This window comes from Oncorhynchus nerka, linkage group LG2 (assembly GCF_034236695.1).
Source record: "Oncorhynchus nerka isolate Pitt River linkage group LG2, Oner_Uvic_2.0, whole genome shotgun sequence".
Lineage (NCBI taxonomy): Eukaryota > Metazoa > Chordata > Actinopteri > Salmoniformes > Salmonidae > Oncorhynchus > Oncorhynchus nerka.
Genome location: NC_088397.1, coordinates 4768149 through 4792970, shown reverse-complemented (window position 1 = coordinate 4792970; position 24822 = coordinate 4768149). Strand labels below are relative to the sequence as shown.

The 24822-nt window shown below is 46.7% G+C and overlaps 1 protein-coding gene across 4 annotated transcripts in view; it reads left to right on the top strand.

Annotated features, from left to right (window-relative positions):
- Positions 1-24822, top strand: part of arl13b (ADP-ribosylation factor-like 13b) — a 39941-nt gene that overhangs the window by 1243 nt on the left and 13876 nt on the right. For all 4 annotated transcript variants that reach the window (XM_065022129.1, XM_065022138.1, XM_065022134.1 and 1 more), the window contains exons 2-6: positions 6004-6074; positions 6196-6301; positions 6500-6643; positions 8872-8977; positions 12118-12320. In XM_065022129.1, the coding sequence (XP_064878201.1) occupies positions 6004-6074; positions 6196-6301; positions 6500-6643; positions 8872-8977; positions 12118-12320 (630 nt within the window). The remainder of the gene's footprint in view (positions 1-6003; positions 6075-6195; positions 6302-6499; positions 6644-8871; positions 8978-12117; positions 12321-24822) is intronic.

Here is a 24822-nt window from a genome sequence, read left to right as displayed (position 1 = left end):
GATTACCGGGTAGTCATGTAACCAGTGACTAAGGTGCTAAACTACAGCCACTTTTGGCAGCTGTCACTCCTTAAAACTGCAGAAGTACCCCCCTCTCTCCGGGAGCCGGATTAAAAAGGCATAAACCCCAGGGCTGTTATTCTGTATGTTCTCTTTCATTCTGTTTGATTTCATGACATGCCTATTCTTACTATAACATATATGTGTGTTGTTGACTGTGATAAAGGCACAGGATCGTAGGCAGTGTGTGAGTTTCAAGTTTGGGGGAAGCTTATTTTCACTATAAAAATGCACTTTTTATTATTAATAAGCATTCGTTGCATCATTACATTTGCATACTCATGTAAGATAATGTGATGAGTAGATTGGATAGTCATAATTTAGGCTGATAATATAACCCAATCACTGTTGGCAAAACAAAGAAGTTCAACGCATGGCTGACAGTGTATAGTGTGGAGTAGGCCTCCTAGGTTATAGGCCAGGGTTGCGGCCTGAAGGTGGTTTTATTTGGCCCCCCAGATTCTTAGAATTTGTTTTCTGCAGCTGGCTCTACACAACCAATGGGGTGGGTTTATCTGGTGAACAGCTGGCTCTACACAACCAATGGGTGGGTTTATCTGGTGAACAGCTGGCTCTACACAACCAATGGGGTGAGTGGGTTTATCTGGTGAACAGCTGGCTCTACACAACCAATGGTGTGGGTGGGTTTATCTGGTGAACAGCTGGCTCTACACAACCAATGGGGTGGGTGGGTTTATCTGGTGAACTGCTGGCTATACACAACCAATGGGGTGGGTGGGTTTATCTGGTGAACAGCTGGCTCTACACAACCAATGGGGTGGGTTTATCTGGTGAACAGCTGGCTCTACACAACCAATGGGGTGGGTTTATCTGGTGAACAGCTGGCTCTACACAACCAATGGGGTGGGTTTATCTGGTGAACAGCTGGCTCTACACAACCAATGGGGTGGGTTTATCTGGTGAACAGCTGGCTCTACACAACCAATGGGGTGGGTTTATCTGGTGAACAGCTGGCTCTACACAACCAATGGGGTGGGTTTATCTGGTGAACAGCTGGCTCTACACAACCAATGGGGTGGGTGGGTTTATCTGGTGAACAGCTGGCTCTACACAACCAATGGGGTGGGTGGGTTTATCTGGTGAACAGCTGGCTCTACACAACCAATGGGGTGGTTGGGTTTATCTGGTGAACAGCTGACTGACGGCCGATTGAACAGTTGGTGGAGGGGTCTACCTGACGGCCTGAACAGTTGGTGGAGGGGCCGACCTGACGGCCTGAACAGTTGGTGGAGGGGTCTACCCGACGGCCTGAACAGTTGGTGTCCCTCTGACGCTAAACAGACAAGAGTATCGTGAGAACACGTGTCCCCGCTGTAGAGAGATTTAAGGAAATCCCCAGCTAATCCTGCTGCTCTCAGGGCAGTGGGCGGGGGGTGGTTATGAAGTGTGTGTGTGTGTGACGTGTTTTCCATCAGGGAGGCGTACTGTATATTTCGGTTGTTGTGGTTACTAGTTCGTGTCCCTGACGTCTGTCTGCTCAGTGCTCTCTGGGTCTGTAGAGTGGGGGGTGTTGTGGTCAGTGCTCTCTGGGTCTGTAGAGTGGGGGGTGTTGTGGTCAGTGCTCTCTGGGTCTGTAGAGTGGGGGTGTTGTGGTCAGTGCTCTCTGGGTCTGTAGAGTGGGGGTGTTCTGGTCAGTGCTCTCTGGGTCTGTAGAGTGGGGGTGTTCTGGTCAGTGCTTTCTGGGTCTGTAGAGTGGGGGTGTTCTGGTCAGTGCTCTCTGGGTCTGTAGAGTGGGGGTGTTCTGGTCAGTGCTCTCTGGGTCTGTAGAGTGGGGGGTGTTGTGGTCAGTGCTCTCTGGGTCTGTAGAGTGGGGGGTGTTCTGGTCAGTGCTCTCTGGGTCTGTAGAGTGGGGGGTGTTGTGGTCAGTGCTCTCTGGGTCTGTAGAGTGGGGGTGTTCTGATCAGTGCTCTCTGGGTCTGGACTGGTTGAAGCTCCCAGATGAAGTCTTCCTGGCTCCAGAGGACTGTCCACTGGATAGTGTGCTGGAAGTCCATACGGCGGAAGAGCCGCAGGCAAGTATTTCTACACGTTGGTGTGTGTGTGTGTGTGTGTGTGTTGTCAGAATGTGAGTGTGTGTGTGTTGTCAGAATGTGAGTGTGTGTGTGTGTTGTCAGAATGTGTGTGTGTGTGTGTTGTCAGAATGTGTGTGTGTGTGTGTGTTGTCAGAATGTGTGTGTGTGTTGTCAGAATGTGTGTGTGTGTGTGTGTGTTGTCAGAATGTGTGTGTGTGTGTGTGTGTGTTGTCAGAATGTGAGTGTGTGTGTGTTGTCAGAATGTCTGTCTGTCTGTCTGTCTGTCTGTCTGTCTGTGTGTGTGTGTGTTCCATAGGAGAGGCTCTTTTTGATGGAGGCTAGGTGTGTGTGTGTGTTCCATAGGAGAGGCTCTTTTTGATGGAGGCTAGGTGTGTGTGTGTGTTCCATAGGAGAGGCTCTTTTTGATGGAGGCTAGGTGTGTGTGTGTGTTCCATAGGAGAGGCTCTTTTTGATGGAGGCTAGGTGTGTGTGTGTGTTCCATAGGAGAGGCTCTTTTTGATGGAGGCTAGGTGTGTGTGTGTGTTCCATAGGAGAGGCTCTTTTTGATGGAGGCTAGGTGTGTGTGTGTGTTCCATAGGAGAGGCTCTTTTTGATGGAGGCTAGGTGTGTGTGTGTTCCATAGGAGAGGCACTTTCTGATTTAGGATCTGGGCTTTTCCTGAGTATAAAGGGTGGATTTAGGATCTGGGCTTTTTCCTGAGTATAAAGGGTGGATTTAGGATCTGGGCTTTTCCTGAGTATAAAGGGTGGATTTAGGATCTGGGCTTTTCCTGAGTATAAAGGGTGGATTTAGGATCTGGGCTTTTCCTGAGTATAAAGGGTGGATTTAGGATCTGGGCTTTTCCTGAGTATAAAGGGTGGATTTAGGATCTGGGCTTTTCCTGAGTATAAAGGGTGGATTTAGGATCTGGGCTTTTCCCTGAGTATAAAGGGTGGATTTAGGATCTGGGCTTTTCCTGAGTATAAAGGGTGGATTTAGGATCTGGGCTTTTCCTGAGTATAAAGGGTGGATTTAGGATCTGGGCTTTTCCTGAGTATAAAGGGTGGATTTAGGATCTGGGCTTTTCCCTGAGTATAAAGGGTGGATTTAGGATCTGGGCTTTTCCTGAGTATAAAGGGTGGATTTAGGATCTGGGCTTTTCCTGAGTATAAAGGGTGGGTTTAGGATCTGGGCTTTTCCTGAGTATAAAGGGTGGATTTAGGATCTGGGCTTTTCCTGAGTATAAAGGGTGGATTTAGGATCTGGGCTTTTCCTGAGTATAAAGGGTGGATTTAGGATCTGGGCTTTTCCTGAGTATAAAGGGTGGATTTAGGATCTGGGCCGATTCATTGGAAGGTGAATGAATGATGGACGATAGTTCTAACATCCACCTCCCTTTTAAAGGAATGCTTCGAGGTGGTCGATGAGTCTGTTGACTCTGCATCCCTGTCTGTGTACATCCATAGATCTACCCAGCTGTTCACTGTGATTATGGACAGAGTGCTGACTCACCCAATCTGTGGTCATGTCCCTGTGGTTTTAGCCCTGGGCAGCCCTAAGGTGGGGGGCATTAGTGACCTGGGCTGCTGGCTAAGCCCCTCTTACAGTTACCACCTCAACCAGTAACATCTGAAGGACAGGGTGAGGTGAGGGTGGGAGTCACTCTGTCTGAGCTCTAAACCTGTCGTAGTGTGAGTCACTCTGTCTGAGCTCTAAACCTGTCCTAGTGTGAGTCACTCTGTCTGAGCTCTAAACCTGTCCTAGTGTGAGTCACTCTGTCTGAGCTCTAAACCTGTCCTAGTGTGAGTTACTGTCTGAGCTCTAAACCTGTCCTAGTGTGAGTCACTCTGTTTGAGCTCTAAACCTGTCCTAGTGTGAGTCACTCTGTCTGAGCTCTAAACCTGTCCTAGTGTGAGTTACTGTCTGAGCTCTAAACCTGTCCTAGTGTGAGTCACTCTGTCTGAGCTCTAAACCTGTCCTAGTGTGAGTCACTCTGTCTGAGCTCTAAACCTGTCCTAGTGTGAGTTACTGTCTGAGCTCTAAACCTGTCCTAGTGTGAGTCACTCTGTTTGAGCTCTAAACCTGTCCTAGTGTGAGTCACTCTGTCTGAGCTCTAAACCTGTCCTAGTGTGAGTTACTGTCTGAGCTCTAAACCTGTCCTAGTGTGAGTCACTCTGTTTGAGCTCTAAACCTGGCCTAGTGTGAGTCACTCTGTCTGAGCTCTAAACCTGTCCTAGTGTGAGTCACTCTGTCTGAGCTCTAAACCTGTCCTAGTGTGAGTCACTCTGTCTGAGCTCTAAACCTGTCCTAGTGTGAGTTACTGTCTGAGCTCTAAACCTGTCCTAGTGTGAGTCACTCTGTCTGAGCTCTAAACCTGTCCTAGTGTGAGTCACTCTGTCTGAGCTCTAAACCTGTCCTAGTGTGAGTTACTGTCTGAGCTCTAAACCTGTCCTAGTGTGAGTCACTCTGTTTGAGCTCTAAACCTGTCCTAGTGTGAGTCACTCTGTCTGAGCTCTAAACCTGTCCTAGTGTGAGTTACTGTCTGAGCTCTAAACCTGTCCTAGTGTGAGTCACTCTGTCTGAGCTCTAAACCTGTCCTAGTGTGAGTCACTCTGTCTGAGCTCTAAACCTGGCCTAGTGTGAGTCACTCTGTCTGAGCTCTAAACCTGTCCTAGTGTGAGTCACTGTCTGAGCTCTAAACCTGTCCTAGTGTGAGTCACTCCTCTAGTGTCCTAGAGTTACTGTCTGAGCTCTAAACCTGTCCTAGTGTGAGTTACTGTCTGAGCTCTAAACCTGTCCTAGTGTGAGTCACTCTGTCTGAGCTCTAAACCTGGCCTAGTGTGAGTCACTCTGTCTGAGCTCTAAACCTGGCCTAGTGTGAGTCACTCTGTCTGAGCTCTAAACCTGGCCTAGTGTGAGTCACTCTGTCTGAGCTCTAAACCTGTCCTAGTGTGAGTTACTGTCTGAGCTCTAAACCTGTCCTAGTGTGAGTTACTGTCTGAGCTCTAAACCTGTCCTAGTGTGAGTCACTCTGTCTGAGCTCTAAACCTGGCCTAGTGGGAGTCACTCTGTCTGAGCTCTGATGCGTTAGGCTAATATCAGATTATTCATCGTTTCTGTGTGGAGACTGGCGTTGAATGTTCAATGCTTTCTTTGGAAGTGGCTCAAGCTATAAAATCATTATTTATTTACCCTTTATTTAACTAGGCAAGTCAGTTAAGAACAAATGCTTCTTTTCAATGACGGCCCTAGGAACAGTCTAAGAACTGCCTTGTTCAGGGGTAGAACGACAGATGTTTACCTTGTCAGCTTTTGGGATTTGATCTTGCAACCTTTCGGTTACTGGCCCAATGCTCTAACCACTAGACTACCTGCCTCCTCTACACTCTAACCACTAGACTACCTGCCTCCTCTACACTCTAACCACTAGACTACCTGCCTCCTCTACACTCTAACCACTAGACTACCTGCCTCCTCTACACTCTAACCACTAGACTACCTGCCTCCTGCCACCTCTACACTCTAACCACTAGGCTACCTGCCTCCTCTACACTCTAACCACTAGGCTACCTGCCTCCTCTACACTCTAACCACTAGGCTACCTGCCACCTCTACACTCTAACCACTAGGCTACCTGCCGTCCCTACACTCTAACCACTAGGCTACCTGCCTCCTCTACACTCTAACCACTAGGCTACCTGCCGCCCCCGAATAGAGAGCAATATGTCTTGCTCTCTATCCTTTATGGAAGGGACACGGCATGAGTCACATGACATGTTGTAGACTACCCCCCCCCCCCCCATGTGAATATTGCCCTATCATTTTTCCTGCATGTCCTTCTCCTACCACACCTCCATTTGAGTCTCTGTGTCATCTCTCTAGTAATCCATCTTCTCTGTGGTGTTTTTAGGAAAATAACACTGGTGATGGTTGGACTTGACAACGCTGGGAAGACTGCTACAGTACGCGGGATCCAGGGAGGTGAGTGGGTCGTCTTGACTTGAATCACTCACTTCTATTCTACTCGATTATAAGATGTTTTTTTTTTGGGGGGGGGCTCGTTCTCTTCGTCGCTGAGTGTGTGTGTTGTGTTCCATCACAGAGAGCCCAGAGGACGTGGCCCCTACGGTAGGGTTCTCCAAGGTGGATCTGAAGCAGGGGAAGTTTGAGGTCACCATCTTTGACCTGGGCGGAGGGAAGAGGATCAGGTCTTTTATTACTCCTTGTCTTTCTGACACACACACCTGCACTTTCTGCCCTGATTCTGCTGATAGGACTATTTTATACAAAGGTCTACTTGCAGTGGCTGTGATATGTGGTCCCCCCCCCTACTAAACGTATAGTTGAATGTACTTCCTGTAAGTGGCTCTGGATAAGAGTCTGCTAAATGACTCCAATGTGATCAGGGGCATCTGGAAGAACTACTACAGCGAGTCCTACGGGGTGGTGTTCGTGGTGGACTCCAGTGATGTTCAGAGGATCCAGGAGACCAGGGACACCATGGCCGAGGTCCTCCGACACCCTCGCATCTCTGGGAAACCTGTCCTAGTGTGAGTCACTCTGTCTGAGCTCAAAACCTGTCCTAGTGTGAGTCACTCTGTCTGAGCTCTAAACCTGGCCTAGTGTGAGTCACTATGTCTGAGCTCTAAACCTGGCCTAGTGTGAGTCACTCTGTCTGAGCTCTAAACCTGTCCTAGTGTGAGTCACTGTCTGAGCTCTAAACCTGTCCTAGTGTGAGTCACTCTGTCTGAGCTCTAAACCTGGCCTAGTGTGAGTTACTGTCTGAGCTCTAAACCTGTTCTGGTGTGAGTTACTGTCTGAGCTATAAGCCTGTCCTAGTGTGAGTTACTGTCTGAACTCTAAACCTGGCCTATTGTGAGTTACTGTCTGAGCTCTAAACCTGGCCTAGTGTGCGTTACTGTCTGTCTGAGCTCTAAACCTGTTCTGGTGTGAGTTACTGTCTGAGCTATAAGCCTGTCCTAGTGTGAGTTACTGTCTGAACTCTAAACCTGGCCTATTGTGAGTTACTGTCTGAGCTCTAAACCTGGCCTAGTGTGAGTCACTCTGTCTGAGCTCTAAACCTGGCCTAGTGTGAGTCACTGTCTGAGCTCTAAACCTGTCCTAGTGTGAGTTACTGTCTGAGCTCTAAACCTGGCCTAGTGTGAGTCACTCTGTCTGAGCTCTAAACCTGTCCTAGTGTGAGTTACTCTGTCTGAGCTCTAAACCTGGCCTAGTGTGAGTTACTGTCTGTCTGAGCTCTAAACCTGGCCTAGTGTGAGTCACTCTGTCTGAGCTCTAAACCTGGCCTAGTGTGAGTCACTGTCTGAGCTCTAAACCTGGCCTAGTGTGAGTCACTGTCTGAGCTCTAAACCTGGCCTAGTGTGAGTCACTCTGTCTGAGCTCTAAACCTGGCCTAGTGTGAGTCACTGTCTGAGCTCTAAACCTGGCCTAGTGTGAGTCACTCTGTCTGAGCTCTAAACCTGGCCTAGTGTGAGTCACTCTGTCTGAGCTCTAAACCTGTCCTAGTGTGAGTCACTCTGTCTGAGCTCTAAACCTGTCCTAGTGTGAGTCACTCCGTCTGAGCTCTAAACCTGTTCTAGTGTGAGTTACTGTCTGAGCTCTAAACCTGGCCTAGTGTGAGTCACTCTGTCTGAGCTCTAAACCTGGCCTAGTGTGAGTCACTGTCTGTCTGAGCTCTAAACCTGGCCTAGTGTGAGTCACTCTGTCTGAGCTCTAAACCTGGCCTAGTGTGAGTCACTCTGTCTGAGCTCTAAACCTGTTCTGGTGTGAGTTACTGTCTGAGCTATAAGCCTGTCCTAGTGTGAGTTACTGTCTGAACTCTAAACCTGGCCTATTGTGAGTTACTGTCTGAGCTCTAAACCTGGCCTAGTGTGCGTTACTGTCTGTCTGAGCTCTAAACCTGTTCTGGTGTGAGTTACTGTCTGAGCTATAAGCCTGTCCTAGTGTGAGTTACTGTCTGAACTCTAAACCTGGCCTATTGTGAGTTACTGTCTGAGTTCTAAACCTGGCCTAGTGTGAGTCACTCTGTCTGAGCTCTAAACCTGGCCTAGTGTGCGTTACTGTCTGAGCTCTAAACCTGTCCTAGTGTGAGTTACTGTCTGTCTGAGCTCTAAACCTGGCCTAGTGTGAGTCACTCTGTCTGTGCTCTAAGTCTGTCTGTCTGTCTGTCTGTCTTTCTTTCTTTCTTTAAAGTAGTGTATTATATTCAACATTTTGAGAAAAGGGAATCAATGTTAGCAGGAATCCAACTATATTTCCAGTTCCCTGACTGGCTGCATTAGAGCATGAAGTGTCTTCTTCCCACACCATCTGTCACACGCACGCACGCACGCACGCACGCACGCACGCACGCACGCACACACACACACACACACACACACACACATCCTCCTCATCCTCCTGGAGAACTCAACTTCATTTCTATTTAAAAAATATATCTATTTCCCCTTACCGGAACCACTAACCTCGTACCCTAATTCTAAGCCTAATTGTAACCCTGAATCTCTGAGCTTAAAATAGCCTCCGTCCTCATTGGGACGAGGGATAATTTCCCTTGTTCTACTATCCTTGTAGTGGGCTTTCTGAGATTGTAGATCACACACACACACACACACACGCATAATTTCCCTTGTTCTACTATCCTTGTAGTGGGCTTTCTGAGATTGTAGATCACACACACACACACACACACACACACACCACCTCACCCTTGCTGTCTGGCACCTGTTTCTGACATATATCCCTGCCGGCTCCACAGATTGGCTAACAAGCAGGATCGGGACGGGGCATTGGCTGAGGCAGACATCATTGAGAACCTGTCATTGGAGAAGCTAGTGAACGAGAACAAGTGTCTCTGTCAGATCGTGAGTGATGCTGTGGTTTATCTTTCAATACTTCACCTGCAGTAACTGCAGTACTGTGGCTATGAGGCTGTACCTTGTTATACTGCAGTACTGTGGCTATGAGGCTGTACCTTGTTATACTGCAGTACTGTGGCTATGAGGCTGTACCTTGTTATACTGCAGTACTGTGGCTATGAGACTGTACCTTGTTATACTGCAGTACTGTGTCTATGAGACTGTACCTGGTTATTGCAGTACTGTGGCTACTGCAGTACTGTGGCTATGAGGCTGTACCTTGTTATACTGCAGTACTGTGGCTATGAGACTGTACCTTGTTATACTGCAGTACTGTGTCTATGAGACTGTACCTGGTTATACTGCAGTACTGTGGCTATGAGGCTGTACCTTGTTATACTGCAGTACTGTGTCTATGAGACTGTACCTGGTTATACTGCAGTACTGTGGCTATGAGGCTGTACCTTGTTATACTGCAGTACTGTGTCTATGAGACTGTACCTGGTTATACTGCAGTACTGTGGCTATGAGGCTGTACCTTGTTATACTGCAGTACTGTGGCTATGAGGCTGTACCTTGTTATACTGCAGTACTGTGGCTATGAGGCTGTACCTTGTTATACTGCAGTACTGTGGCTATGAGGCTGTACCTTGTTATACTGCAGTACTGTGGCTATGAGGCTGTACCTTGTTATACTGCAGTACTGTGGCTATGAGACTGTACCTTGTTATACTGCAGTACTGTGGCTATGAGGCTGTACCTTGTTATACTGCAGTACTGTGGCTATGAGGCTGTACCTTGTTATACTGCAGTACTGTGGCTATGAGACTGTACCTTGTTATACTGAAGTACTGTGGCTATGAGGCTGTACCTTGTTATACTGAAGTACTGTGGCTATGAGGCTGTACCTTGTTATACTGCAGTACTGTGGCTATGAGGCTGTACCTTGTTATACTGCAGTACTGTGGCTATGAGGCTGTACCTTGTTATACTGCAGTACTGTGGCTATGAGGCTGTACCTTGTTATACTGCAGTACTGTGGCTATGAGACTGTACCTTGTTATACTGAAGTACTGTGGCTATGAGGCTGTACCTTGTTATACTGCAGTACTGTGGCTATGAGGCTGTACCTTGTTATACTGCAGTACTGTGGCTATGAGACTGTACCTTGTTATACTGCAGTACTGTGTCTATGAGACTGTACCTGGTTATACTGCAGTACTGTGGCTATGAGGCTGTACCTTGTTATACTGCAGTACTGTGTCTATGAGACTGTACCTGGTTATACTGCAGTACTGTGGCTATGAGGCTGTACCTTGTTATACTGCAGTACTGTGGCTATGAGGCTGTACCTTGTTATACTGAAGTACTGTGGCTATGAGGCTGTACCTTGTTATACTGCAGTACTGTGGCTATGAGGCTGTACCTTGTTATACTGCAGTACTGTGGCTATGAGGCTGTACCTTGTTATACTGCAGTACTGTGGCTATGAGGCTGTACCTTGTTATACTGCAGTACTGTGGCTATGAGACTGTACCTTGTTATACTGAAGTACTGTGGCTATGAGGCTGTACCTTGTTATACTGAAGTACTGTGGCTATGAGGCTGTACCTTGTTATACTGCAGTACTGTGGCTATGAGGCTGTACCTTGTTATACTGCAGTACTGTGGCTATGAGGCTGTACCTTGTTATACTGCAGTACTGTGGCTATGAGGCTGTACCTTGTTATACTGCAGTACTGTGGCTATGAGACTGTACCTTGTTATACTGCAGTACTGTGGCTATGAGACTGTACCTTGTTATACTGCAGTACTGTGGCTATGAGACTGTACCTTGTTATACTGCAGTACTGTGGCTATGAGGCTGTACCTTGTTATACTGCAGTACTGTGGCTATGAGACTGTACCTTGTTATACTGCAGTACTGTGGCTATGAGACTGTACCTTGTTATACTGCAGTACTGTGGCTATGAGACTGTACTGTTATACTGCAGTACTGTGGCTATGAGACTGTTATACTGCAGTACTGTGGCTATGAGGCTGTACCTTGTTATACTGCAGTACTGTGGCTATGAGGCTGTACCTTGTTATACTGCAGTACTGTGGCTATGAGGCTGTACCTTGTTATACTGCAGTACTGTGGCTATGAGGCTGTTATACTGCCTTGTTATACTGCAGTACTGTGGCTATGAGACTGTACCTTGTTATACTGCAGTACTGTGGCTATGAGACTGTACCTTGTTATACTGCAGTACTGTGGCTATGAGGCTGTACCTTGTTATACTGCAGTACTGTGGCTATGAGGCTGTACCTTGTTATACTGCAGTACTGTGGCTATGAGGCTGTACCTTGTTATACTGCAGTACTGTGGCTATGAGGCTGTACCTTGTTATACTGCAGTACTGTGGCTATGAGACTGTACCTTGTTATACTGCAGTACTGTGGCTATGAGGCTGTACCTTGTTATACTGCAGTACTGTGGCTATGAGGCTGTACCTTGTTATACTGCAGTACTGTGGCTATGAGACTGTACCTTGTTATACTGCAGTACTGTGGCTATGAGGCTGTACCTTGTTATACTGCAGTACTGTGGCTATGAGGCTGTACCTTGTTATACTGCAGTACTGTGGCTATGAGGCTGTACCTTGTTATACTGCAGTACTGTGGCTATGAGGCTGTACCTTGTTATACTACAGTACTGTGGCTATGAGGCTGTACCTTGTTATACTGAAGTACTGTGGCTATGAGGCTGTACCTTGTTATACTGAAGTACTGTGGCTATGAGGCTGTACCTTGTTATACTGCAGTACTGTGGCTATGAGGCTGTACCTTGTTATACTGCAGTACTGTGGCTATGAGGCTGTACCTTGTTATACTGCAGTACTGTGGCTATGAGGCTGTACCTTGTTATACTGCAGTACTGTGGCTATGAGGCTGTACCTTGTTATACTGGTCAGGATTGTGTGTTCTTCATACATTCTATTAGCAAAGAGATCCTCCTGGTTTCAACAATGACCCCCCTTATTGTTCTCTCTCTTGGGAGAATAGCTATCTATAAAATACATGAGTTAAGAAATTAAATGTTGTGTGACCTGTGACCTCCTCTCTGTCTCTCTATCCGTCTGACTTCCTGTGTGTGTTGTCAGGAGCCGTGTTCTGCTGTTCTGGGCTACGGTAAGAAGGGGGACAAGTCCATCAGGAACGGACTCAACTGGCTGCTGAACAACATCGCCAAAGACTACGAAGCCATCTCTGAACGCGTCCAGAAGGACACGGCCGAACAGAGGGCTCAGGAGGAACAGGAGAAGAGAGAGAGACAGGAGAGAGTACGAAGGATACGGGAGGAGAGGTGAGGAGGAGGAGGAGGAGGAGGGGGGAGGAGGAGGAGGAGGGTGAGGAGGAGGAGGAAGGAGGAGGAGGGGAGGGGAGGAGAGAGTAGAGGACACGGGAGGAGAGAGGAGGAGGAGGAGGGAGGTGAGGAGGAGGAGGAGGAGGAGGAGGAGAGGAGGAGGAGGTGAGGAGGAGAGGTGAGGAGGAGGAGGGGAGGAGAGGAGGGGGAGGAGAGGTGAGGAGGAGGAGGAGGAGAGAGTAAATGGAGGACACGGGAGGAGGGCTCAGGAAGAACAGGAGAAGAGAGAGAGACAGGAGAGGAGGAGGAGGATATGGGAGGAGAGAGGTGAGGAGGAGGAGGAGGGAGGAGGAGAGGAGGAGGAGGAGGGGAGGGAGGAGAGGAGGAGGAGGAGGAGAGGTGAGGAGGAGGAGGAGGAGGGGAGGAGAGGGGAGAGGGGAGGAGAAGGACACGGAGGACAGAGGGCTCAGGAGGAACAGGAGAAGAGAGAGAGACAGGAGAGAGTACGGAGGATACGGGAGGAGAGGTGAGGAGGAGAGGTGAGGAGGAGGAGGAGGAGGGGAGAGGAGGGGGAGGAGGGGGAGGAGGAGGAGGAGAGGTGAGGAGGAGGAGAGGTGAGGAGGAGGAGGAGAGGAGAGAGAGGAGGTGAGGAGGAGAGAGAGACAGGAGAGAGTACGGAGGATACGGGAGGAGAGGTGAGGAGGAGGGGGGAGGAGGAGGAGGAGAGGAGGAGGAGGAGGAGAGGAGAGGAGGAGGAGGAGAGAGAGAGAGAGAGGAGGTGAGGAGGAGAGAGAGACAGGAGAGAGTACGGAGGATACGGGAGGAGAGGTGAGGAGGAGGAGGGGAGGAGGGAGGAGGGGAGGGAGGGGGAGGTGAGGAGGAGGAGGAGGAGGGGGAGGGGGGAGGGGAGGGGAGGGAGGGGAGGGGAGGAGAGGTGAGGAGGAGGAGAGGTGAGGGGGGAGGGGAGGAGAGGAGAGGTGAGGAGGAGGAGGGAGGAGGAGGAGGAGGAGGAGGGAGGAGAGAGTACGAAGGACACGGGAGGAGAGGTGAGGAGGAGGAGAGGAGGAGGAGGGGAGAGGAGGAGGAGGAGGGGGAGGGGGAGGGGAGGAGGAGGAGGAGAGGAGGAGGGAGGAGAGGAGAGGAGGAGAGGTGAGGAGGAGGAGGAGGAGGTGAGGAGGAGAGGTGAGGAGGAGGAGGAGGAGGAGGAGGAGGAGGGGGGAGGAGAGGTGAGGAGGGTGAGGAGGAGGAGGAGAGAGTACGAAGGACACGGCCGAACAGAGGGCTCAGGAAGAACAGGAGAAGAGAGAGAGACAGGAGAGAGTACGGAGGATATGGGAGGAGAGGTGAGGAGGAGGAGGAGGAGGAGGAGGAGAGGAGGAGGAGGAGAGGGAGGAGGAGGAGGAGAGGTGAGGAGGAGGAGAGGAGGGGAGGAGAGAGTACGAAGGACACGGCCGAACAGAGGGCTCAGGAGGAACAGGAGAAGAGAGAGAGACAGGAGAGAGTACGGAGGAGAGGTGAGGAGGAGAGGTGAGGAGGAGGAGAGAGGGAGGAGGAGGAGGAGGAGGAGGAGGGAGGAGGAGAGAGCAGGAGGAGGTGAGGAGGAAGAGGAGAGGAGGAGAGAGGGAGAGAGGAGGAAGAGGAGGAGGAGGAGAGGAGGAGGAGAGGAGAGAGAGGAGAGGAGGAGGCGGGGAGAGGAGAAAGAGAGAGATGAGGGAGAGGAGGGAGAGAGGGGAGGGAGGAGGAGAGGTGAGGGAGAGGAGGAGAGAGAGAGAGAGGAGAGGGAGAGGAGAGGAGGAGGAGAGGAGGAGGAGGAGGAGAGGGAGGAGGAGGAGGAGGAGGAGGAGAGGTGAGGAGGTGGAGAAGGGGGGAGAAGAGGAGAGAGGAGAGGTGAGGAGGGGAGAAAGGGAGAGGGGAGGAGGATAAGTGAGGAGGAGGAGAGGAACTTTACTGTGCCCGTGGGGACACTGTGTTGCAGTATCATGTACATGTTTAAAATGGCGGTTAAGAAACAGAGCGACAGGTTAGTGACAGGGGACAATAGGAGAGATATAACACCTTAGTGACAGGGGACAATAGGAGAGATATAACACCTTAGTGACAGGGGACAATAGGAGAGATATAACACCTTAGTGACAGGGGACAATAGGAGAGATATAACACCTTAGTGACAGGGGACAATACAGTAGACAATATAAGATATAACACCTTAGTGACAGGGGACAATAGGAGAGATATAACACCTTAGTGACAGGGGACAATAGGAGAGATATAACACCTTAGTGACAGGGGACAATAGGAGAGATATAACACCTTAGTGACAGGGGACAATAGGAGAGATATAACACCTTAGTGACAGGGGACAATAGGAGAGATATAACACCTTAGTGACAGGGGACAATAGGAGAGATATAACACCTTAGTGACAGGGGACAATAGGAGAGATATAACACCTTAGTGACAGGGACAATAGAGTAGACAATAGGAGAGATATAACACCTTAGTGACAGGGGACAATAGGAGAGATATAACACCTTAGTGACAGGGGACAATAGGAGAGATATAACACCTTAGTGACAGGGGACAATAGGAGAGATATAACACCTTAGTGACAGGGACAATAGGAGAGATATAACACCTTAGTGACAGGGGACAATACAGGGGACAATAGGAGAGATATAACACCTTAGTGACAGGGGACAATAGGAGAGATATAACACCTTAGTGACAGGGGACAATAGGAGAGATATAACACCTTAGTGACAGGGGACAATAGGAGAGATATAACACCTTAGTGACAGGGGACAATAGGAGAGATATAACACCTTAGTGACAGGGGACAATAGGAGAGATATAACACCTTAGTGACAGGGGACAATAGGAGAGATATAACACCTTAGTGACAGGGACAGGGGACAACAATAGGAGAGATATAACACCTTAGTGACAGGGGACAATAGGAGAGATATAACACCTTAGTGACAGGGGACAATAGGAGAGATATAACACCTTAGTGACAGGGACAATAGGAGAGATATAACACCTTAGTGACAGGGGACAATAGGAGAGATATAACACCTTAGTGACAGGGACAATAGGAGAGATATAACACCTTAGTGACAGGGGACAATAGGAGAGATATAACACCTTAGTGACAGGGGACAATAGGAGAGATATAACACCTTAGTGACAGGGGACAAGAGATATAACATAGGAGAGATATAACACCTTAGTGACAGGGGACAATAGGAGAGATATAACACCTTAGTGACAGGGGACAATAGGAGAGATATAACACCTTAGTGACAGGGGACAATAGGAGAGATATAACACCTTAGTGACAGGGACAATAGGAGAGATATAACACCTTAGTGACAGGGGACAATAGGAGAGATGTAACACCTTGAGGGACAATAGGGGTGACAATAGGAGAGATATAACACCTTAGTGACAGGGGACAATAGGAGAGATATAACACCTTAGTGACAGGGGACAATAGGAGAGATATAACACCTGACAGGGGACAGGGGACAATAGGAGAGATATAACACCTTAGTGACAGGGGACAATAGGAGAGATATAACACCTTAGTGACAGGGGACAATAGGAGAGATATAACACCTTAGTGACAGGGGACAATAGGAGAGATATAACACCTTAGTGACAGGGACAATAGGAGAGATATAACACCTTAGTGACAGGGGACAATAGGAGAGATATAACACCTTAGTGACAGGGGACAATATATAACACCTTAGTGACAGGGGACAATAGGAGAGAGATATAACACCTTAGTGACAGGGGACAATAGGAGAGATATAACACCTTAGTGACAGGGGACAATAGGAGAGATATAACACCTTAGTGACAGGGGACAATAGGAGAGATATAACACCTTAGTGACAGGGGACAATAGGAGAGATATAACACCTTAGTGACAGGGGACAATAGGAGAGATATAACACCTTAGTGACAGGGGACAATAGGAGAGATATAACACCTTAGTGACAGGGGACAATAGGAGAGATATAACACCTTAGTGACAGGGGACAATAGGAGAGATATAACACCTTAGTGACAGGGGACAATGAGATATAACACCTTAGTGACAGGGGACAATAGGAGAGATATAACACCTTAGTGACAGGGGACAATAGGAGAGATATAACACCTTAGTGACAGGGGACAATAGGAGAGATATAACACCTTAGTGACAGGGGACAATACAGTAGACAATAGGAGAGATATAACACCTTAGTGACAGGGGACAATAGGAGAGATATAACACCTTAGTGACAGGGGACAATACAGGGGACAATAGGAGAGATATAACACCTTAGTGACAGGGACAATAGGAGAGATATAACACCTTAGTGACAGGGGACAATAGGAGAGATATAACACCTTAGTGACAGGGGACAATAGGAGAGATATAACACCTTAGTGACAGGGGACAATAGGAGAGATATAACACCTTAGTGACAGGGGACAATAGGAGAGATATAACACCTTAGTGACAGGGGACAATAGGAGAGATATAACACCTTAGTGACAGGGGACAATAGGAGAGATATAACACCTTAGTGACAGGGACAATAGGAGAGATATAACACCTTAGTGACAGGGGACAATACAGGGGACAATAGGAGAGATATAACACCTTAGTGACAGGGGACAATAGGAGAGATATAACACCTTAGTGACAGGGGACAATAGGAGAGATATAACACCTTAGTGACAGGGGACAATAGGAGAGATATAACACCTTAGTGACAGGGGACAATAGGAGAGATATAACACCTTAGTGACAGGAGACAATAGAGATATAACACCTTAGTGACAGGGGACAATAGGAGAGATATAACACCTTAGTGACAGGGGACAATAGGAGAGATATAACACCTTAGTGACAGGGACAATAGGAGAGATATAACACCTTAGTGACAGGGGACAATAGGAGAGATATAACACCTTAGTGACAGGGGACAATAGGAGAGATATAACACCTTAGTGACAGGGGACAATAGGAGAGATATAACACCTTAGTGACAGGGGACAATAGGAGAGATATAACACCTTAGTGACAGGACAATAGGAGAGATATAACACCTTAGTGACAGGGGACAATAGGAGAGATATAACACCCTTAGTGACAGGGGACAATAGGAGAGATATAACACCTTAGTGACAGGGACAATAGGAGAGATATAACACCTTAGTGACAGGGGACAATAGGAGAGATATAACACCTTAGTGACAGGGGACAATAGGAGAATATAACACCTTAGTGAGAGGGACAATATAACACCTTAGTGACAGGGGACAATAGGAGAGATATAACACCTTAGTGACAGGGGACAATAGGAGAGATATAACACCTTAGTGACAGGGGACAATAGGAGAGATATAACACCTTAGTGACAGGGGACAATAGGAGAGATATAACACCTTAGTGACAGGGGACAATAGGAGAGATATAACACCTTAGTGACAGGGGACAATAGGAGAGATATAACACCTTAGTGACAGGGGACAATAGGAGAGATATAACACCTTAGTGACAGGGGACAATAGGAGAGATATAACACCTTAGTGACAGGGGACAATAGGAGAGATATAACACCTTAGTGACAGGGGACAATAGGAGAGATATAACACCTTAGTGACAGGGGACAATAGGAGAGATATAACACCTTAGTGACAGGGGACAATAGGAGAGATATAACACCTTAGTGACAGGGGACAATAGGAGAGATATAACACCTTAGTGACAGGGGACAATACAGTAGACAATAGGAGAGATATAACACCTTAGTGACAGGGGACAATAGGAGAGATATAACACCTTAGTGACAGGGGACAATAGGAGAGATATAACACCTTAGTGACAGGGGACAATAGGAGAGATATAACACCTTAGTGACAGGGGACAATAGGAGAGATATAACACCTTAGTGACAGGGACAATACAGGAGACAATAGGAGAGATATAACACCTTAGTGACAGGGGACAATAGGAGAGATATAACACCTTAGTGACAGGGGACAATAGGAGAGACACCTTAGTGACAGGGGACAATAGGAGAGATATAACACCTTAGTGACAGGGGACAATAGGAGAGATATAACACCTTAGTGACAGGGGACAATAGGAGAGATATAACACCTTAGTGACAGGGGACAATAGGAGAGATATAACACCTTAGTGACAGGGGACAATAGGAGAGATATAACACCTTAGTGACAGGGACAATACAGTAGACAATAGGAGAGATATAACACCTTAGTGACAGGGGACAATAGGAGAGATATAACACCTTAGTGACAGGGACAATAGGAGAGATATAACACCTTAGTGACAGGGGACAATAGGAGAGATATAACACCTTAGTGACAGGGGACAATAGGAGAGATATAACACCTTAGTGACAGGGGACAATAGAGTAGACAATAGGAGAGATATAACACCTTAGTGACAGGGGACAATAGGAGAGATATAACACCTTAGTGACAGGGGACAATAGGAGAGATATAACACCTTAGTGACAGTAGACAATAGGAGAGATATAACACCTTAGTGACAGGGGACAATAGGAGAGATATAACACCTTAGTGACAGGGGACAATAGGAGAGATATAACACCTTAGTGACAGGGGACAATAGGAGAGATATAACACCTTAGTGACAGGGGACAATAGGAGAGATATAACACCTTATGACAGGGACAATAGGAGAGATATAACACCTTAGTGACAGGGGACAATAGGAGAGATATAACACCTTAGTGACAGGGGACAATAGGAGAGATATAACACCTTAGTGACAGGGACAATAGAGAGATATAACACCTTAGTGACAGGGGACAATAGGAGAGATATAACACCTTAGTGACAGGGACAATAGGAGAGATATAACACCTTAGTGACAGGGGACAAGAGAGGAGAGATATAACACCTTAGTGACAGGGGACAATAGGAGAGATATAACACCTTAGTGACAGGGGACAAGCTAGGAGAGATATAACACCTTAGTGACAGGGGACAATAGGAGAGATATAACACCTTAGTGACAGGGGATAACACCTTAGTGACAGGGATAGGAGAGATATAACACCTTAGTGACAGGGACAATAGGAGAGATATAACACCTTAGTGACAGGGGACAATAGGAGAGATATAACACCTTAGTGACAGGGGACAATAGGAGAGATATAACACCTTAGTGACAGGGACAATAGGAGAGATATAACACCTTAGTGACAGGGACAATAGGAGAGATATAACACCTTAGTGACAGGGGACAATAGGAGAGATATAACACCTTAGTGACAGGGGACAATAGGAGAGATATAACACCTTAGTGACAGGGGACAATAGGAGAGATATAACACCTTAGTGACAGGGGACAATAGGAGAGATATAACACCTTAGTGACAGGGACAATAGGAGAGATATAACACCTTAGTGACAGGGACAATAGGAGAGATATAACACCTTAGTGACAGGGGACAATAGGAGAGATATAACACCTTAGTGACAGGGGACAATAGGAGAGATATAACACCTTAGTGACAGGGGACAATAGGAGAGATATAACACCTTAGTGACAGGGACAATAGGAGAGATATAACACCTTAGTGACAGGGACACAATAGGAGAGATATAACACCTTAGTGACAGGGGACAATAGGAGAGATATAACACCTTAGTGAGTGACAGGGAGAGATATAAATAGTGACAGGAGAGAGATATAACACCTTAGTGACAGGGACAGGGAGATATAACACCTAGTGACAGGGACAATAGAGAGATATAACACCTTAGTGACAGGGGACAATAGGAGAGATATAACACCTTAGTGACAGGGGACAATAGGAGAGATATAACACCTTAGTGACAGGGGACAATAGGAGAGATATAACACCTTAGTGACAGGGGACAATACAGTAGACAATAGGAGAGATATAACACCTTAGTGACAGGGGACAATAGGAGAGATATAACACCTTAGTGACAGGGGACAATACAGTAGACAATAGGAGAGATATAACACCTTAGTGACAGGGGACAATAGGAGAGATATAACACCTTAGTGACAGGGACAATAGGAGAGATATAACACCTTAGTGACAGGGTTAGGAGGGACAAACCAGGAGAGATATAACACCTTAGTGACAGGGGACAATAGGAGAGATATAACACCTTAGTGACAGGGGACAATAGGAGAGACAATATAACACCTTAGTGACAGGGGACAATAGGAGAGATATAACACCTTAGTGATATCAGGGGACAATAGGAGAGATATAACACCTTAGTGACAGTGACAGGGACAGGGGACAATAGGAGAGATATAACACCTTAGTGACAGGGGACAATAGGAGAGATATAACACCTTAGTGACAGGGGACAAGCTAGGAGAGATATAACACCTTAGTGACAGGGGACAATAGGAGAGATATAACACCTTAGTGACAGGGACAATAGGAGAGATATAACACCTTAGTGACAGGGGACAATAGGAGAGATATAACACCTTAGTGACAGGGGACAATAGGAGAGATATAACACCTTAGTGACAGGGGACAATAGGAGAGATATAACACCTTAGTGACAGGGACAAACCAGGAGAGATATAACACCTTAGTGACAGGGACAATAGGAGAGATATAACACCTTAGTGACAGGGGACAATAGGAGAGATATAACACCTTAGTGACAGGGACAATAGGAGAGATATATCACACCTTAGTGACAGGGGACAATAGGAGAGATATAACACCTTAGTGACAGGGGACAATAGGAGAGATATAACACACCTTAACATAGTGACACACCTTAACAAGCTGGTTAGGACAGGGACAATAGGAGAGATATAACACCTTAGTGACAGGGGACAATAACCAGCTGAGAGATATAACACCTTAGTGACAGGGACAATAGGAGAGATATAACACCTTAGTGACAGGGACAATAGGAGAGATATAACACCTTAGTGACAGGGGACAATAGGAGAGATATAACACCTTAGTGACAGGGACAATAGGAGAGATATAACACCTTAGTGACAGGGGACAATAGGAGAGATATAACACCTTAGTGACAGGGGACAATAGGAGAGATATAACACCTTAGTGACAGGGGACATTAGGAGGAGATATAACACCTTAGTGACAGGGGACAATAGGAGAGATATAACACCTTAGTGACAGGGGACAATAACAGTAGTGAGGAGAGATAACACCTTAGTGACAGGGGACAATAGGAGAGATATAACACCTTAGTGACAGGGGACAATAGGAGAGATATAACACCTTAGTGACAGGGGTTAGGAGAGATATAACACCTTAGTGACAGGGGACAATAGGAGAGATATAACACCTTAGTGACAGGGACAATAGGAGAGATATAACACCTTAGTGACAGGGGACAATAGGAGAGATATAACACCTTAGTGACAGGGGACAATAGGAGAGATATAACACCTTAGTGACAGGGGACAATAGGAGAGATATAACACCTTAGTGACAGGGGACAATAGGAGAGATATAACACCTTAGTGACAGGGACAATAGGAGAGATATAACACCTTAGTGACAGGGGACAATAGGAGAGATATAACACCTTAGTGACAGGGGACAATAGGAGAGATATAACACCTTAGTGACAGGGGACAATAGGAGATATCATATAACACCTATAACACCTTAGTGACAGGGGACATTAACCAGTGGACAATAGGAGAGATATAACACCTTAGTGACAGGGACAATGGAGAGATATAACACCTTAGTGACAAACAGGGGACAATATAACACCTTAGTGACAGGGACAAACCAGCTGGAGAGATATAACACCTTAGTGAAGGGGACATTAACCAGCTGGTTAGAGAGATATAACACCTTAGTGACATTAACAGCAGGAGAGATATCAACACCTTAGTGACAGGGACAATAGGAGAGATATAACACCTTAGTGACAGGGGACAATAGAGATATAACACCTTAGTGACATTAACAGCTGGTAGGAGAGATATAACACCTTGAGTGACATTAACCAGCTGGTTAGAGAGATATCACACCTTAGTGGAACATTAACCAGGAGAGAGATATAACACCTTAGTGACAGGGGACAATAGGAGAGATATAACACCTTAGTGACAGGGGACAAGCTGGTTAGAGAGATATAACACCTTAGTGACATTAACCAGCTGGAGAGATATAACACCTTAGTGACAGGGGACAATAGGAGAGATATAACACCTTAGTGAAGGGAACATTAACCAGCTGGTTAGGAGAGATATCACACCTTAGTGACATTAACCAGCTGGTTAGGAGAGATATCACACCTTAGTGACATTAACCAGCTGGTTAGGAGAGATATCACACCTTAGTGAAGGGAACATTAACCAGCTGGTTAGGAGAGATATCACACCTTAGTGACATTAACCAGCTGGTTAGGAGAGATATCACACCTTAGTGACATTAACCAGCTGGTTAGGAGATATCACACCTTAGTGAAGGGATATCACACCTTAGTGACATTAACCAGCTGGTTAGGAGAGATATCACACCTTAGTGAAGGGAACATTAACCAGCTGGTTAGGAGAGATATCACACCTTAGTGAAGGGAACATTAACCAGCTGGTTAGGAGAGATATCACACCTTAGTGAAGGGAACATTAACCAGCTGGTTAGGAGAGATATCACACCTTAGTGAAGGGAACATTAACATTAACCAGTGACATTAACCAGCTGGTTAGAGATATCACACCTTAGTGAAGGGAACATTAACCAGCTGGTTAGGAGAGATATCATGAAGGGAACATTAACCAGCTGGTTAGGGAGAGACATTAACCAGCTGGTTAGGAGAGATATCACACCTTAGTGAATTAACCAGCTGGTTAGGAGAGATGTGACATTAACCAGCTGGTTAGGAGATATATCACACCTTAGTGACATTAACCAGCTGGTTAGGAGAGATATCACACCTTAGTGAAGGGAACATTAACCAGCTGGTTAGGAGAGATATCACACCTTAGTGAAGGGAACATTAACCAGCTGGTTAGGAGAGATATCACACCTTAGTGAATTAACCAGCTGGTTAGGAGAGATATCATTAACCAGCTGGTTAGGAGAGATATCACACCTTAGTGAAGGGAACATTAACCAGCTGGTTAGGAGAGATATCACACCTTAGTGAAGGGAACATTAACCAGCTGGTTAGGAGAGATATCACACCTTAGTGACATTAACCAGCTGGTTAGGAGAGATATCACACCTTAGTGACATTAACCAGCTGGTTAGGAGAGATATCACACCTTAGTGAAGGGAACATTAACCAGCTGGTTAGGAGAGATATCACACCTTAGTGAAGGGAACATTAACCAGCTGGTTAGGAGAGATATCACACCTTAGTGAAGGGAACATTAACCAGCTGGTTAGGAGAGATATCACACCTTAGTGAAGGGAACATTAACCAGCTGGTTAGGAGAGATATCACACCTTGACATTAACCAGTGAAGGGAACATTAACCAGCTGGTTAGGAGAGATATCACACCTTAGTGAAGGGAACATTAACCAGCTGGTTAGGAGAGATATCACACCTTAGTGAACATTAACCAGCTGGTTAGAGAGATATCACACCTTAGTGAAGGGAACATTAACCAGCTGGTTAGGAGAGATATCACACAGTGAAGGGAACATTAACTTTAGTGAAGGGAACATTAACCAGCTGGTTAGGAGAGATATCACACCTTAGTGAAGGGAACATTAACCAGCTGGTTAGGAGAGATATCACACCTTAGTGAAGGGAACATTAACCAGCTGGTTAGGAGAGATATCACACCTTAGTGAAGGAACATTAACCAGCTGGTTAGGAGAGATATCACACCTTAGTGACATTAACCAGCTGGTTAGGAGAGATATCACACCTTAGTGAAGGGAACATTAACCAGCTGGTTAGGAGAGATATCACACCTTAGTGAAGGGAACATTAACCAGCTGGTTAGGAGAGATATCACACCTTAGTGACATTAACCAGCTGGTTAGGAGAGATATCACACCATTAACCAGTGGTTAGGAGATACATTAACCATTAACCAGGTTAGGAGAGATATCACACCTTAGTGACATTAACCAGCTGGTTAGGAGAGATATCACACCTTAGTGACATTAACCAGCTGGTTAGGAGAGATATCACACCTTAGTGAAGGGAACATTAACCAGCTGGTTAGGAGAGATATCACACCTTAGTGACATTAACCAGCTGGTTAGGAGAGATATCACACCTTAGTGAAGGGAACATTAACCAGCTGGTTAGGAGAGATATCACACCTTAGTGAAGGGAACATTAACCAGCTGGTTAGGAGAGATATCACACCTTAGTGACATTAACCAGCTGGTTAGGAGAGATATCACACCTTAGTGACATTAAAGGGAACATTAACCAGCTGGCTGGTTAGGAGAGATATCACACCTTAGTGAAGGGAACATTAACCAGCTG